An 18315-nucleotide genomic window follows, 5' to 3' on the forward strand; every position below is an offset into this window, starting at 1 on the left:
AAATTACTGTTTCTTTCCGAAAGCGTTGTACAAACCGTCAAAGCCAGGAAGATTATTTTGATAGCACCATCAAAATGCACGCAACAACTGGAAAAAAATGTGTATATGAAAAATGTTGTCTTTAATGGTACTACTAAAATTGGAGCAACAATGAGAAAAAACTTGCGAGATGAAAAATGTTGTCTTGCGAGCTATAACGCATTCAATTATTATCATTTTGAACCATCTTCCCATTCGAAACGTTTTTCTTTTGTTCCCAACACATTCCGGCCCATATGAAGTTCATCATTTGGTTGTAAATAATTGTTTAAGATTAATATTAACCTAAAGCAGACATGTTTAAAGTGAATCTGGGACAATATTTACTGGAAACATCCACTGGTGGCGAATGTAAGTGTGTCGTCCGAAGTACGAGTACAGTAACAAGACTTAACTTTTCCTAATAATTAAATCTAGGATTTGTAGATCTACCTTTATGCAGAACACCGTTATGATGTTTCGTGTTAAGATGTTTCGAAAAAGTTTTGATATTAGCAACGTAATTGTTGTTCTGAAAATGCAGAAAAGCATGTGTCTCCTGTTTTTCGCCTTTAATCTTACTTAGGTGACAGCCGATACACGATTTTCTTTCGTTTTGTTTCATTTTGCAATGTCCTACTGCGAAATGAGCGGTTATAACGACTGCACGATTTACTGATCAGCGTCAGTTGTCTTTAAATTAAGAATGTATCGGGCACTTTCAAACGAATTTTAAAACGATATAAGAACACAAATAAGTAACATTCTGGTACTCACATTGTGTGTTAAGCGCAAAACCTTGGTGTAGAATCAAACGATTGCGAGTCTAGGCGTCAGCATTCTTGCAGTTTACATTACGCACAATATTTCATTCCGATTTCACATTACCCTCAGTATCGGTCGGTCCTTAATGCAAATCAGTAGTGCTATACTGTTGAAAGCGCGAGCGAAACGTCAGGGATGCTGCAACGCTTCGCAGGCGTCGCCGGCGAGCGGTTTGAATTCGGCGCGGATCCCGCTCGCCCGGCGCCCTTCAGCTGTTTAGCAGCGTGGTACGTTCCGAGGCCGCATGGCGGCAGCAGTCCTGCCGTAATGACGGCCACAGCGACCGGAGTGTACGGCAGCTGCGTAAGTTTCTGCGGAAATGAGAGTGGGAGACGTGCTTTAAGCAGTGTGCGGGCTGCGTGCAGCATGTTCGTAGCTCGCAGATCGTGCGTGCATGCGTAGCCAGACCCGGAGTGCGTCGCCGGCCGCGCTGTGGGCACAAGACGATGCGCGTGGTTCGTTGTTGTTTGCCAGCCATATCGACTGACTGGGACCAGCCGTCGGCTCCGGGCAGGTTAGGAAACAGTGTTCCGTGTGGCAGCATGAAAAAACCCAAGATGACATCGCACTGAGAAGTCAGCGTCACCTTCGTCTGCCTCCTCGTTAGTCCGTGCTGTAGTGTCTTTTGTGTGTGATCGAGTTTTATGCCACGGACAGTGCCCGATGCAAACGCCCCGTGGTAGTTCTGCAGCTTTAGCACGATGCAGGCGAAGAAACGTTACCTGTTGGCCTTCCTATCCTGTGCGTTCCTAGCTTACTGCTACTTCGGCGGATACAGGTTAAAAAGTGAACGCGCCGCGCCTGCCTATTATGAAAGTTTGCCCTCTTACATCGGCGTGGAAGATCAGCTGTACGACCGAGACTTGGAAGCCTCTCCGAGGCACAGACGGACAGAACCGAGTGTCAAAGCACAAGGAGGTTCCGGCACGCCGGCGTGCCGCATGGAGACGTGTTTCGACTTCAGCAAGTGTGAGAATGACTTCAGAGTGTATGTGTATCCGATCTATGAAGATCCCGACAGTGGGACCGTACTGACGCCCAGCCCCTTGTACCAGAAAGTGCTAAATGTGATTCAAGAGTCGCGCTACTATACGTCTGATCCTAGTCAAGCCTGCCTTTTTGTTTTAGGTATCGATACGTTAGACAGAGATAGTCTTTCGACTGATTACGTACGCAATGTTCCTGCACGGCTGCAAAAACTCAGGTTGTGGAACGACGGTCTGAACCATGTGATCTTTAATCTTTATTCGGGCACTTGGCCCGACTACCTGGAGGATAACCTAGGTTTCGATCCCGGCAAAGCTATCCTCGCCAAGGCGAGTGTGTCGTTAACGCACCTGAGGCCGGGTTTCGATGTCTCCATTCCCCTGTTTCACAAAAACCACCCGGAGAGAGGCGGTGAGTCGGGATACGTGACAACCAATAATTTTCCAGTGACTAAAAAGTACTTACTCGCGTTTAAAGGGAAACGTTACGTCTACGGGATAGGTTCGGAAACCCGGAACTTGCTCTATCATCTGCATAATGAGAAGGATATCGTGCTGGTGACGACGTGTCGGCACGGCAAGAGCTGGAAGGAATTGAAGGACGATCGGTGCGAGAAGGACAACACAGAATACGACAGGTAAGGAGTGCTTCTGCATGGCAAAACATAGCTGAAATTTATTTTATATAGATTGCCGCCATATCTCAGTACTGTTCTCAAATGTTTCTGAAGTCATGTACACTCTCGCAAATGTGACAAGTGTTCGACTTTGCATTCTGTATTAAATTCGAAAAAACCTTTTCAGTGTAAAGCCGTAAGTCAAAGTAACATACTTTTTTGCACAAGTGATTCGCGAATGATTAGGTGCATTTGTTGCTAACGCGTATCAGTTGTCTCGAAGTTTACCTACATACCGGTAGTAGTAGTAGCAGCAGCGCTTCGCAGCAAATAATGTCTGCGCAGTCGCGTGGTCGCAAATGGCAACAGCCTCGCGCAGTTGAATGTAATTCCTATTCGTATAGTATGGGGACAATGCGAAACTGACGAAGATAGAGTGCAAATGTCGGCAAGTCGATACTCCGGAAGTTTGTAGATTTCGCAGACATATTTTAAGTGAACGCCAGGTCGGTGGTTGGGCTGACATGTAACTATGTTAGAGATGTATGCCTTTCTCCTGTCTATCTTGAGTAAAACTTGGGCCTAATATTTGCCCTTTTGTGATAGAAAACGGACCAATAAATCGAAACTTCTGTTACATGAAAAAAATAGCTTCGGGGAACAACGCACAAACGTTCCGAAAGCCAATAAATAACTTAAAAGAAAGTTACACAAAGAATGGGAGTAGTGATATACTCCAAGACTCATGAGAATTCTTTGCATTTTCATTCATCTAGTACTCTGATTATGCTCTTTGTTATCTGTTGCAAATTTTGTTTTATATTTGAATACAGTATTTTACAGATTTTTGTTGGAAGCGTTTCATTGGTTTCAAATGAGGTTGCTAATAATACAGCAACTGAACTTCAGTTTTGGATCGTTGGTTAGTTGACTGATTGGTTTATACAGTAAAGGGACTAAACGTCAGTCTTCAGTCCCTTTCTGGGTCATTCAGTGATAACAAGAAAAAACCAGTGAATGTGGCATTATCTGTAGTAAATATCTGAAAAGGTTCCACCGCAAAGAGACAGAATGAAAGGGACATTATTTTTTACTGAAGCACGTAGTACTTAGAAGTATTGTTTATTTTTGACAGAATGACATAAACAGAACTTTGTAATAAGCCAACCATCGTATCCTTAAACGGAATTTCGCATATAATGTAGCTTTTTCCATATATTTAGGGCGTCTGATGATTTACCACTTATTTGGAGGAACAGATAAACATTCTTGAGTGCTTGTGGGCTAGAACCTGATCAGAGGTGCTCTCGATCAGGTTGATGACCGGTTTGGGTCATTAACAGAAAAGTGCGAATTCTCATTGATTCTTATTTTGACACAGACCACCAGTCGTAACAAATGCTAGGAATGAATCATAGATGTTAAGCCCACGTTACATCACTCAACAGAAGCTGATGATGTCCCCGAGACGACATCCGCTGAAATAGGAATGTTTACCGGCGCGGAGTGGAAACTCAAAACTTCAGCACTATAACAAGAGCAGCGAGTTCAACGAAAACCAACTAAGCTTTCACGTACAGATTTTAAAGCTGATCTATCGTTTTGAAACAAGACGGCTTCCTAAACATACACGTTCGAATCTTACCTTTAGGCAATGGGGAAAAAGTGTTGTAAAGTGAAAGGGAAGTATATAATGTTGCAAGAGTTTTGCCTTACTGCGCAAAACCATCGCAGTAATGGTGGACGTTTTCATCTGAAGTTGGGCAACCAGTCATTTTTGTCTACATGAATATGGATTTGAGTCCGATGCTGATTCAAATGTTCCACAATTCTTCACTATCTTCTGCTGCGTCATTATATCTAAACACCTCTGACTTTCGGGGTACGTTAATATAGGCAGGAGAGGAGAAAAAAAAGTGCATTAAAATCCTTTGCAAAGCAACGCTTATGGACTCTAGAAAGATTAAAAACCAGTCTCTTGCATTGTTTTAAGAACAGAAATTTCGATGGAGTACGATTTTAAAATTCACTGGGGAACTCGATTATTTCCTGGAGAGTATCACGCTGTTTTTGGCTTCTGTGTTACATCAGGACAGCGCATCCCGTATGTCTTACAGCCGTACTGAGTTATGATTACAGCACGTGTGCGTAAGTACTTCGTCAAAACATGAAGATGTTTCCATTTCCCTGTCGTCTAAAGGAAAAATGGCAGTTTGTACCGGGCAGTGGCAACTAAGTCCAGAGTCCAGATCACCGACTGTCACCGTAATGAAGGTTTACGCATTTCCCTAATCACTGCGGGCCAGTGCTAGAGCGAGTTCGCGTCCATGAATGTTGAAGTGAGCAAAGCTCCGTCTCCTTCTATCTCGATATCGTTGTTTTTGGCACACTCACGGTTTTTAATCCGACAGTGGTAGGCTAACCGTACAAATTGAGCTAAAGAAAAATGTTCAAAATCGGACTTTCTCTCGTACCTTTTATTATTATTATGTAGTATTCTGCCTAGTGGCAGATCCATGTCTTCATACGGAGAATTTCTGATTCCACTGTTCCGTCTCTTCAACTTCTTTTAGTATGTTGCATCTCTTTCCATCTTTCATGTCGTCCAGACGTTGAATTCTTCCTCGTCCTGCGTTTCCCTGAGTTTTCCTTCGATGACATCATGTATGAGTCCCTCGTGTCTAAGTACATTTCCAATCCAGCTGGCCTTTCTCTGAAGAATTGTACGCAGAATAATTCTCTTCTCTCCTACTCTTCGCAGTACATAGTCATTTTTTATGCGATCTGTCCACTTGATCTTTTCCATTCTCCTCCAGCACCACATTCAAAGCTCTCTAAGTATTTTTTCTCCTTCTTCCTCATGGTCCATGTCTCTGCTCCATACAGTGCAATGCTCCAAATGTAGCACTTTACCAGTTTTTTCCTCAATGCCAAACTCAACTTGCTGGTTAGCAGAGTCCTCGTCTTGTTGAAAGCAGCTTTGGCATGGCGATTCTTGCTCGGATTTCGTTGGTGCAGTGGGCATCCTTTGTGATAAAACTTCCCGGGTACTTGAACTATGCATATAAGAAGCAGCAAAATGTGTATTACATCCTACTTAAGATACTTGGAAAATAACAGAAACGGAACGTCTATGGCTGTCAAACTACCTCTTTAAAAAAACTTTGTCGATAGCTATTTTACTGTCTCAAAACTGCCGTTTTCGGCAGTGTCACCCATCTTCAGCTTTTTTTGGTGATTGCAGACTGATCGGTCTTAACAGAAACTGTTTAATTGACTGTTTCTCCTTTAAAGCGTTAGGCTGGTTACTCTGATGAAACTAGTAAGAGGATAATGATAGCTATATTTTTTTTTTTAATTTATTGGCTCTTGGTACGTGGCCTTACAGCCATTTCAAGAGTGTAATGTCAATTATGATGATACTAACGTAAAGACAAACAGTCTACGAGTGGAGAAAATCTCCGAACCGGCTGGAAATCGAAATCGGCCCCCTTGGGTTAGCACTCCGCCACGTTGACCGCGCAGCTACCGAGGCAAACCCCAACTAAACGTCTAAGAAAAAATTTAATCACGGCAATGAAACTATTTTTTTCACTGGGGAAACGATTTGGAGTTACCGGTGTTGGGCATTCATCCTATTCGCTAGATACACAAACTTACCACGCCCCCTCCCCTCCCCTTCCCCGCAAGTCCTCCACCATTTCCACATCAATTTGAAGTACGGACAGGAAAACTTTTTGAGTGCATTGATAAGGTGTAAGACCCACAAGAACCGTAATTCAGGATTAAAAGGAAGTCAGTGGAAAAACAGACAAATTGCATGGATGTTAAAGAAGACTACATCGAAAACTAAGATTATTTCTTACAAAAACCTTCAGTTTTCACTACAAACCCTCAGTGCCTCTATCACAGCACGTGATATAACACACATTTTGTTGAACGTCTGGAAGCAGATACTACAAGAAAGATAGGGGTTTAACTCCTTGAGTACCAGTGCTTTCTGCCTGAAATCACAGTTTCGTTAACTTTCTAAAGTACCAGCGCCTTTAGCACGAAACCACCGATGCTGTTCCAAGACAGAGGCATCGAGTGGTACGTTGAGCTACTTCTACGAATGTAATGCATTGAGATTATTGACAATGAAAGTATGTGTATCTAAAGCTACTGTATCGTAAATTTGAGTTTGTATTACTGTTTTTATGACTAGTTTAGAAGTGAAACAGCTGGGACATATTTGTAGTTTTGATAAAAGATTTATTAAATTTTGGGCCCAGTTTTACTTGATAATAAGGACAATAATTTGGATTAGGTATTAGGAGTTCATGGAAGTTTAGAGACGTGGTGTTGTGCCTAGGAAAAATGCGAGTTCCCTTTGAAATATATGATCACCTGGAATGATAGGTGATTGAAAACTATACTTTGCAGCGTTTCCAAAGTGAAACCACCTCGTTAGAGAAACTGAGGGTTTACTTTTCGCCAATTTCTTCTTGTATTCGTTGTTTGCTACGGTAATGAAGGTTACTTCTGTGAAAACTTTTAAAATGTTTGTTTTCATATTTTTTGGACTCGGAGGGTTAACGTTCTGCCGACGACGAGGTTTTTGGAGGAAGAGCACAATCTGGGGGTAGGCGAGGATAAAAGAAATTGGCCGTGATACTTTCAAAGGAATTATCCCATTATTTGCCTTAAACGATATGGGCAAACTACTGCAAACCTAAATCTGGATGGGTAAACAGGAATTTGAACCGTCGTCCTCCAGAATGCGAGTCCAGTGTCTTCCCAATGCGACACCTCGCTCAGGGGAAGCAGATATAAGTTCATAGGTTGCATCGCATAAAACGCTCTTTCGATAACTGACAGCTGAAACCTTCCCCGGGCACAAGTTCATGTAATCAATTTTACTTGATTTGACTTGAAGAACACGCTCTAACAGTGTGTCCAGTAAGATTATGACATCAATAAGGAGAAACGCCAAATAGATGAACATACATGACACCCAAATCGATTCTCTGCAAAAGACGCTTAAGTACCTGGCACCACCTTCACAATAATTCTCTATTATTCCACTCTCAAACAGCGCGCGGTAAAACGAACACTATATCTTTCCGGTGCGAGCTCTGGTTTCCCTTATTTTACTATGATGATCGGTTCTCCATATGTAGGTCGGCGTCAACAAAATATTTTCGCACTCGGAGGAGGAAGTTGGTGATTGAAATTTCGTGAGAAGGTCTCACCGCAACAAGAAACGCCTTTGTTTTAATCATGCCCACCCGAAATTCTGTATCATGTCCGTGACACTCTCACCCTTAATTCTCGATAATACAAAAGGGACTGCTCTTCATTGAACTTTGTCGATGCACTCCGTAAATCCTACTCTGTAAGGATCCTACGCCGCGCAGCAGTACTCCAAACGGGGACGGACGAGCGTAATGTAGTAGGCAGTCTCTTTTGTAGATCTGTTGCATCTTCTAAGTATTCTGCCAATAAATCAGTCTTTGGTTGGCCTTCCCACAACATTCTTTGTGTGTTCTTCCCAATTTAAATTGCTCGTACTAGTAATTCCTAGGTGTTTAGTTGAAAATGCGGCCTTTAGATCTGATAAAGTTAACGTGTAACCGAAGTGTGATTCCTTTTAGCACTCATGTGGATTATTTCACACTTTTCATTATTTAAGGTAAATTGCCAATTTTCGCGCCATATAGATATTTCCTAAATCGTCATACTGATTTTTTTTCTCTCTTCTCTAGTGAAGGGGAGAGCACCTTGGACATTGTCCAGGTTGGCAAAAACTGATCGAATGTCTTTAGAAGTGAATAGCACTTCGACATTTGGGAGATCGACAACGCACAATCCCACCGGCTGTGAGTAGTTCAGAGGTGGCAGTTCACTAGTCAAGTAATATTAGGTTCTTGTAAGAGTGTGTTTCTCACAAACCAGTTCGGAAATAGGTGGTGTGCGGTAATAGGGCGAGGTCTGACTCCATATTTCTGGCAGGCAGCAGTTTCACACAACTGGATTAGTCATGAAAAGATCAACTAGACGTCCCCATACAGCAAAGACCACCCCCCCCCCACCCCCACCCCAAAAAAAAGAAAAGTCAGATAGAGATGGGCAGTACTTGACTGCCCGGAAGCTCACCACGAGCCATGCTGTAAATTTTTGTTCTGTCTCGTGCACTCTACACCGCCAGTTGAAATTCCATCCGCACACAATCATGTTTTGCCTGATAGGGCCGTTATTGTTCACAGTACATTATAAATGATACAGTGGATAATTGTTAGCAGACGGTGCTGTTCTCCATAAGTAAAGTTCTGCAGGGGATCAAGGATGGGTTCAGTGACTGAATGTTATTTCTGAACGTAAATAAATGAAACGTAGCTAATAGTCAAACAGATCCATCACTTTTATTATATCGATATTTTGCCGTCTGAACTGCACATTTTTTGTGTGTGACTAGTTACGATTAAACTTGATCATTTTCAGTTGCATGTTATTGTGTCAGCAGTCCGACCGGTGCACACGCGAACTATACTCATCGGAATACCACACAATAGTTCCTATACGGACAAGGTGGGCTGCTTATCCAACTAAATACATTTTGTGATAAAGAGAGTTCGGGAACCTGCTGGTGATCGTTACTACGGGGTCTCTCCACCCTTCGGCTTCATGATGACTTCAACGCTGCTAGGGACATCTCGGCAAGGGGACTAAACGTCTGTGGTGGGAAGGCAGACCATTCTTCCCCAAAAGCCGAAAACAGAGAAGGTAGTGATGTGTGTCGATGTTATGGCTCATCCCAGCGGTGTTCCATTGGGTTCAGGTCGGGAATCTGGGCAGGCCAGTGCATTTCAGAAATGGTGTTGTCCACAAACCACTGCCTCACAGATACTGCTGTACGTTGTCTGCCTGCATTCTGCCGGCCGGTGTGGCCGTGCGGTTCTAGGCGCTTCAGTCTGGAACCGCGTGACCGCTACGGTCGCAGGTTCGAATCCTGCCTCGGGCATGGATGTGTGTGATGTCGTTAGGTTAGTTAGGTTTAAGTAGTTCTAAGTTCTAGGGGACTGATGACCTCAGATGTTAAGTCCCATAGTGCTCAGAGCCATTTGAACCATTTGCCTGCATTCTTGTGCAGGTATAATTAGCGTCTGCACTTCCACTTTTCGTGGTACGCAGTACTGTGAAATGGCTTCATAGCCTTCCTCATTTAGCGTTTTCTTAAATGCAATGAGAGGACCACACCCCAGCCGCGAAAAACAGACCCATTCTGTAAAACCATCTCCTCCAAATTTCACTGTTTGCACTACACATGATGGCGGGTGACGTTCTCCAGGTGTCAGACAAATAGAAACCATTCCGACGGATTGCCATCACGCGTTTAGCCATATATTGTCCCGTGGCGTCACTCTTTCTCCCATAAGCGTCGCCTCTGATTTCAAAAATTAGAAATGTGTGGTTCATGGGCAGATGCTCGACCATTGTACCACATTCTTTTCCAATCCCTACGAAGTCACTGTGCTAGCTGAACAGCTGTTAGCACTTTGGAACACACAAGTGATTCCTTGCGCTGATTTCATGCTTTTTTTACAACCATGTTCTGAATTGCTCGACGGCCCCTGCTCGTCAGTACAAGCGGTCTTGTATGGTCGTGGTTTAGCTGATGGTTGTATTTTCGCGTTTCCACTTCAGTCGCATCACGGACAGTCGACTTGGACAGCTTTAGAATGGTTGAGGTGTCCTTGATGGATTGGTTGCTCAGGTGACATCCAGCGACTAGTCCAAGTTCGAAGTCATTGAACTCTCCTGGCCGACACACTCTGCTGCTACTGATTTTATACTAACAACATAAAACTGCGCGCATTCTTTTATAATAGTGGGTTCGCCTCTTGTGAGAGCTAGTGGTCAATTCCAAATTACATGGTAGTGCCCGGGTGCTTTTGGTCAGACAGCGTAGATCTGAGGATGATCAACTTTGATCGCAAGTACACTCCTGGAAATTGAAATAAGAACACCGTGAATTCATTGTCCCAGGAAGGGGAAAATTTATTGACACATTCCTGGGGTCAGATACATCACATGATCACACTGACAGAACCACAGGCACATAGACACAGGCGACAGAGCATGCACAATGTCGGCACTAGTACAGTGTATATCCACCTTTCGCAGCAATGCAGGCTGCTATTCTCCCATGGAGACGATCGTAGAGATGCTGGATGTAGTCCTGTGGAACGGCTTGCCATGCCATTTCCACCTGGCGCCTCAGTTGGACCAGCGTTCGTGCTGGACGTGCAGACCGCGTGAGACGACGCTTCATCCAGTCCCAAACATGCTCAATGGGGGACAGATCCGGAGATCTTGCTGGCCAGGGTGGCACGGGATACATGCGGACGTGCATTGTCCTGTTGGAACGGCAAGCTCCCTTGCCGGTCTAGGAATGGTAGAACGATGGGTTCGATGACGGTTTGGATGTACCGTGCACTATTCAGTGTCCCCTCTACGATCACCAGTGGTGTGCGGCCAGTGTAAGAGATCGCTCCCCACACCATGATGCCGGGTGTTGGCCCTGTGTGCCTCGGTCGTATGCAGTCCTGATTGTGGCGCTCACCTGCACGGCGCCAAACACGCATACGACCATCATTGGCACCAAGGCAGAAGCGACTCTCATCGCTGAAGACGACACGTCTCCATTCGTCCCTCCATTCACGCCTGTCGCGACACCACTGGAGGCGGGCTGCACGATGTTGGGGCGTGAGCGGAAGACGGCCTAACGGTGTGCGGGACCGTAGCCCAGCTTCATGGAGACGGTTGCGAATGGTCCTCGCCGATACCCCAGGAGCAACAGTGTCCCTAATTTGCTGGGAAGTGGCGGTGCGGTCCCCTACGGCACTGCGTAGGATCCTACGGTCTTGGCGTGCATCCATGCGTCGCTGCGGTCCGGTCCCAGGTCGACGGGCACGTGCACCTTCCGCCGACCACTGGCGACAACATCGATGTACTGTGGAGACCTCACGCCCCACGTGTTGAGCAATTCGGCGGTACGTCCACCCGGCCTCCCGCATGCCCACTATACGCCCTCGCTCAAAGTCCGTCAACTGCACATACGGTTCACGTCCACGCTGTCGCGGCATGCTACCAGTGTTAAAGACTGCGATGGAGCTCCGTATGCCACGGCAAACTGGCTGACACTGACGGCGGCGGTGCACAAATGCTGCGCAGCTAGCGCCATTCGACGGCCAACACCGCGGTTCCTGGTGTGTCCGCTGTGCCGTGCGTGTGATCATTGCTTGTACAGCCCTCTCGCAGTGTCCGGAGCAAGTATGGTGGGTCTGACACACCGGTGTCAATGTGTTCTTTTTTCCATTTCCAGGAGTGTAGTCATACTGTAAAGTGCAGCTGAGACGGCAAAATAAACGATACACAAAATTAGATATTAACTCAGACGCTGAATTTGGAGATCTGTTACTCTTAGATTACACTAATGGTGAAAACTCACAGGAGACAGTAATAATCTTAAGATACGCTGGAGTTATCACCTGGAGCGACCTGAAGTGGAATGACAACATTAAAACGAAGGTAGGGAAAGCAGATTCCAGGCTGAGAGATACAGTGGGAAAATCTGAAGGGAACTTATTCATCACCGAAAGAAGTGGCTCCCAGAAAACTTGCTCAGTTTATTATTGAGTATCACTCGTAACCTGATGACTACATGAAGTTTCTCCAAATGGGCAGTGAAATTTCTAATAAATTGGTTAGAGTTACTTCGCCTTCACACTGAAAAAGAAGACATAAGAGTACGAAAATGATCTTCTACTTGGCCCTCTTATGACAGTTCTTTAAAATACCACAACGTGGGATCATACAGCCTGCATCGTCCTTGGGGGAACCGGAGAGTTTGGCCTTTTTTTCATTTTATTCTTGAGCTCTTCGTGAATAATATGAGGGCAGTTCAATAAGTAATGCAACACTTTTTTTTTTCTCGGCCAATTTTGGTTGAAAAGAAAGGAAATTTCTTGTGGAATATTTTCAAACATTCCCGCTTCGTCTCGTATAGTTTCATTGACTTCCGACAGGTGGCAGCGCTGTATGGAGCTGTTAAAATGGCGTCTGTAACGGATGTGCGTTGCAAACAACGGGCAGTGATCGAGTTTCTTTTGGCGGAAAACCAGGGCATCTCAGATATTCATAGGCGCTTGCAGAATGTCTACGGTGATCTGGCAGTGGACAAAAGCACGGTGAGTCGTTGGGCAAAGCGTGTGTCATCATCGCCGCAAGGTCAAGCAAGACTGTCTGATCTCCCGCGTGCGGGCCGGCCGTGCACAGCTGTGACTCCTGCAATGGCGGAGCGTGCGAACACACTCGTTCGAGATGATCGACGGATCACCATCAAACAACTCAGTGCTCAACTTGACATCTCTGTTGGTAGTGCTGTCATAATTGTTCACCAGTTGGGATATTCAAAGGTTTGTTCCCGCTGGGTCCCTCGTTGTCTAACCGAACACCATAAAGAGCAAAAGAGAACCATCTGGGCGGAATTGCTTGCTCGTCATGTGGCTGAGGGTGACAATTTCTTGTCAAAGATTGTTACAGGCGATGAAACATGGGTTCATCACTTCGAACCTGAAACAAAACGGCAATCAATGGAGTGGCGCCACACCCACTCCCCTACCAAGAAAAAGTTTAAAGCCATACCCTCAGCCGGTAAAGTCATGGTTACAGTCTTCTGGGACGCTGAAGGGGTTATTCTGTTCGATGTCCTTCCCCATGGTCAAACGATCAACTCTGAAGTGTATTGTGCTACTCTTCAGAAATTGAAGAAACGACTTCAGCGTGTTCGTAGGCACAAAAATCTGAACGAACTTCTCCTCCTTCATGACAACGCAAGACCTCACACAAGTCTTCGCACCCGAGAGGAGCTCACAAAACTTCAGTGGACTGTTCTTCCTCATGCACCCTACAGCCCCGCTCTCGCACTGTCGGATTTCCATATGTTTGGCCCAATGAAGGACGCAATCCGTGGGAGGCACTACGCGGATGATGAAGAAGTTATTGATGCAGTACGACGTTGGCTCCGACATCGACCAGTGGAATGGTACCGTGCAGGCATACAGGCCCTCATTTCAAGGTGGCGTAAGGCCGTAGCATTGAATGGAGATTACGTTGAAAAATAGTGTTGTGTAGCTAAAAGATTGGGGAATAACCTGGTGTATTTCAATGCTGAATAAAACAACCCCTGTTTCAGAAAAAACATGTGTTGCATTACTTATTGAACTGCCCTCGTATATGGCTGAGAAAGACGCGAAAACTCTACCATTTTGGTAATTTCCAGTGCTATCTTGTTCTTATCCTTGATCGTAATTTCCACAGTTGTGGAAAATCACGATACAGTGAGATAAATCTTAATAAAACTCTCTTTCACTAAACATACTCGGCGAAACAAACGTAAACATTATCCACCATCTTGGCAAATTTTCCGTCAGTCAGAATTTCTCTCAAACAGACTGTTTGACAAACACATCGATACCTGTCGCCCACTAGTGGGTGTTGTAGCTTTCATCGTAGGCAGTAGGAGTTTTCAAAGATTTTCATTAGGTTTTCATAAAATTTTGTTAGAAATGGTTATTACTTGCTTCAGTTTGCTGCAACTCTGCTTTATGCATTTTATAAAGTTACTTCCAAGGGCAACCAACTTCTGACGATGAGTTTAAGGAGACGACCAACACATGACCATAATTTAAAGAGAGGTTTTCAAGGGAGATTTGGCCGCAATAAATTTCAAGTGCACAGCTACGTCTCATTTTCTCCTATAGGTGACAATGCAGATATAAATGTAATAAACCAGCAAAATTTTGCTTACTTTTACTGTTTTACGTCACACGGTATCATATTTGGAGGTAATTCCACAAACCGAGATTGAGTTTTTAAATTGTATAAGTCTGTAATACGAAACGAGTATTACGTGCAAGTGTTCTAAACATGTTTGTTATACTATGTTCCGTTCTAATACCGTGTCGGAACTCCTTTTGCCCAGCGTAGACCAGCAATATGACATGGCATGGACTCAACAAATCGTAGGAAGTCCCCTGCAGAAATATTGAGCCATGCTGCCTCTGTAGGCATCCACAGCTGCGAAAGTATTGCCGTTGCAGGATTTTGTGCACCAACTGACCTCCGAACTGTGTCCTATAAATGTTCGATGGGATTCATGTCCGACAACTTGGATTTCCAGATCATCCGCTCAAAGTTTCCAGAACATTCCTCAAACTAATCGCGAACAATTGTGGCCCGGTGACACGGCGCAATGGCATCCATAAAAATTCCATTGTTGTTTTGGAACATGATGTCCATGAGCAGCTGCAAATGGTCTCAAAGTAGCCAAGCGTAAGGTAACTAGGACACAGTCTATTGTATGTATACACAGTCCACACCATTATACAACCACCATCAGCTAGCACAGGGCCTTGTTGACAAGTTGGATCCATAGCTTTGTGGGGTTCGTGTCACACTCGAACTCCATCAGCTCTTACCATCTGAAATCAGGACTCTCCTGACGAGGCCACTGTTTCCCAGTCGTCTAGCGTCTGAACAGTATGGTCAAGAGTCGAGGAGAGGCACTGCACGCGATGTTGTGCTGATGGCAAAAGCACTCCTCGCGGTCGTCGGCTGCCACAGCCCATTAATGCCAAATTTCGACGCACTATCCTATCGGATACGTACGTCGTACGTCACACATTGATTTATGCAATTATTTCACGCAGCGTTGCTTGTCTGTTAACACTGACAACTCCCGCTGCTCTCGGTCGTTAAGTGAAGGCCATCAGCCACTACGTTGTCCGTGGTGAAAGATAATGCCTGGAAACTGTTATTCTCGGCACTCTCATGACACAGTGGATCTCGGAGTATGGAATTCCCTAACGATTTCCGACATGGAATGTCCGTTGCGTGCTAACAAGGGAAACTCCCCATCAACCCCCCCCCCCTCCCCTCAGATTTATTGTTAAGAGGGACCAGTGGACACCCCTTCGAAATCTGAAAACAGATCAACCATGAAAAGAGGAAGAAGGTATACTGAACTGCGAAAAAAAAAAGCAAAATGGAGACTGTGAACGGTCGAAGTACTCGAAGTGCAGTATAGAATAGCTTAGAAGAGCAGCGGCGTCGAGGTTAAATCACGATGTTGAACTGAAATGCGGGCGAGCCGTGTTCATACCTCTCTCGTGCCAATTCTATTTTTTTTCCCCACTCTGTTCAAATTTGTGTCTGTCTTGTGGTGTAACGTCCGTTTGCAACAGAGAGGTGTAAGGAAATAACCTAGATTGACAGTTGATTCTGCACAACTACTGTATTAAGCAGCCGGAGGAAAGTGGAATTCGAATGGGAACCGCAAGCGATTGATGATGAGGCGACAAGGCAACCGGATCCTCCACCCGAAAAAAAAGCGTCTAGTATGTCATACACGGCATTAGTGACAGAACGTATGTCATATGATAGGAATCTAATTTGTACGCCTGGTGAGAGAGAGAGAGAGAGAGAGAGAGAGAGAGAGAGAGAGAGAGAGTGAGCTTACTTGTCCGATAGAAGTGTTCGTGTGAATGTGATCACTCTCAGGGAAATTATGAAACCATAATATATAATAATATATATAGAATAATTCCAATCCCAAAGAAAGCAGGTGTTGACAGATGTGAAAATTACCGAACTATCAGTTTAATAAGTCACAGCTGCAAAATACTAACGCGAATTCTTTACAGACGAATGGAAAAACTGGTAGAAGCCGACCTCGGGGAAGATCAGTTTGGATTCCGTAGAAATATTGGAACACGTGAGGCAATACTGACCCTACGACTTATCTTAGAAGAAAGATTAAGGAAAGGCAAACCTACGTTTCTAGCATCTGTAGACTTAGAGAAAGCTTTTGACATTGTTGACTGGAATACTCTCTTCCAAATTCTATATGTGGCAGGGGTAAAATACAGGGAGCGAAAAGTTATTTACAATTTGTACAGAAACCAGATGGCAGTTATAAGAGTCGAGGGCATGAAAGGGAAGCAGTGGTTGGGAAGGGAGTGAGATAGGGTTGTAGCCTCTCCGCAATGTTATTCAATCTGTATATTGAGCAAGTAGTAAAGGAAACAAAAGAAAAATTCGGAGTAGGTATTAAAATCCATGGAGAAGAAATAAAAACTTTGAGGTTCGCGGATGACATCGTAATTCTGTCAGACAGCAAAGGACTTGGAAGAGCAGTTGAACGGAATGGACAGTGTCTTGAAAGGAGGATATAAGATGAAAATAAACAAAAGCAAAACGAGGATAATGGAATGTAGCCGAATTACGTCGGGTGATGCTGAGGGAATTAGATTAGGAAATGAGACACTTAAAGTAGTAAAGGAGTTTTGCTATTTGGGGAGCAAAATAACTGATGATGGTCGAAGTAGAGAGGATATAAAATGTAGACTGGCAATGCTAAGGAAAGCGTTTCTGAAGAAGAGAAAGTTGTTAACATTCAGTATAGATTTAAGTGTCAAGAAGTCGTTTCTGGAAGTATTTGAATGGAGTGTAGCCATGTATGGAAGTGAAACATGGACGATAAATAGTTTGGACAAGAAGAGAATAGAAGCTTTCGAAATGTGGTGCTACAGAAGAATGCTGAAGATTAGATGGGTAGATCACGTAACTAATGAGGAGGTATTGAATAGAATTGGGGAGAAGAGGAGTTTGTGGCACAACTTGACGAGAAGAAGCGTACCGGTTGGTAGGACATGTTCTGAGGCCTCAGGGGATCACAAATTTAGCATTGGAGGGCAGCGTGGAGGGTAAAAATCGTAGGGGGAGACCAAGAGATGAATACACGAAGCAGATTCAGAAGGATGTAGGTTGCAGTAGGTACTGGGAGATGAAGAAACTTGCACAGGATAGGGTAGCATGGAGAGCTGCATCTAACCAGTCTCAGGACTGAAGACGACGACAACAACAACAATAGTGTGTTACATAAGTCGCAATAAATGAACGTAACAAATAACGCAATTTCTCTGTGCTCTGTAAAAACACGTTTTTAATGTTTTTGGAGTTGCATTCAGTTTTGAATCTTGAATTCCCTTGTTGTAACATAGTTCACACCCGTTTGTTCGTTGTTTTCATTCCTGTGAGACAACTATGTGGTATCTCGCCTGCTCTTACTGTCCATTACGTTTACTTGCGACGGTAACGTATTCTTACCACATGAGTTATATTCTATAACACGTGCATAGTATGACAACTGCCAAGATTATAAAAAAGAACAAACATTTCAGTGACTGGACGGACAGTTCATAACGTTGTGAGAAAAAAATAGATAAAAATAAAGGGCGCGAGAGAGATTTGAACAGGGCTCGCCCGCCTGGCAGTCCAACAGCGTGACCACTGTGTTTTTTAACCACGACGCCGTTGTTATGTTTGGCTGCTCTGTATTGCCTTCATATCCTTCGACCGTTCACTGTTTCTATTTTGCTTTTTTCATAGTTCAGTACACCCTCTTCCTGCTTCATGCTTGATCTGTGTTCAGTTTTTGGCGGGCTATCCAGTGAGCCATCTTACCACTAAATCTGAGGGGGCTGCAATGCGGAGTTTTCCTTGTAAGCAGAAAATACGGCCCAGTTAGACGGTCGTAACCAAATCCTACCCACACATTTACCGTAAATCTCTGTTGATAGTGGAACACACGAGTTACCTTGCAATTTTCAGCTCCTAGACATGGCTGTGTCAACTATGAACATTGGCCTAACAGAAGTCCAGAGTCAAAATCTTTAAGGTGCACTGCAGGAAAACATTTGTCACAGAACAATGGTTTCTTTTTATCTGCGCAAGTAACTCTACATATTCTTATACGTAGTTTT

General features: G+C 44.3%; 1 protein-coding gene across 1 annotated transcript; it reads left to right on the forward strand.

Moving 5' to 3' along the window:
- The first annotated feature begins 1544 nt into the window (after window positions 1-1544).
- On the forward strand, window positions 1545-2471 carry LOC126183217 (exostosin-1-like). The gene has a single exon (XM_049925035.1). It carries the CDS (start codon window positions 1545-1547, stop codon window positions 2469-2471), a length of 927 nt encoding a protein of 308 aa, XP_049780992.1.
- The last annotated feature ends 15844 nt before the right edge of the window (window positions 2472-18315 follow it).

Source organism: Schistocerca cancellata, chromosome 1 (genome assembly GCF_023864275.1).
Source record: "Schistocerca cancellata isolate TAMUIC-IGC-003103 chromosome 1, iqSchCanc2.1, whole genome shotgun sequence".
Taxonomy (NCBI): Eukaryota; Metazoa; Arthropoda; class Insecta; order Orthoptera; family Acrididae; genus Schistocerca; species Schistocerca cancellata.

Bases quoted from the DNA above. Each gene is read 5' to 3' on its own strand.
- LOC126183217 (XM_049925035.1), top strand. From the start codon at position 1,545: ATGCAGGCGAAGAAACGTTACCTGTTGGCCTTCCTATCCTGTGCGTTC.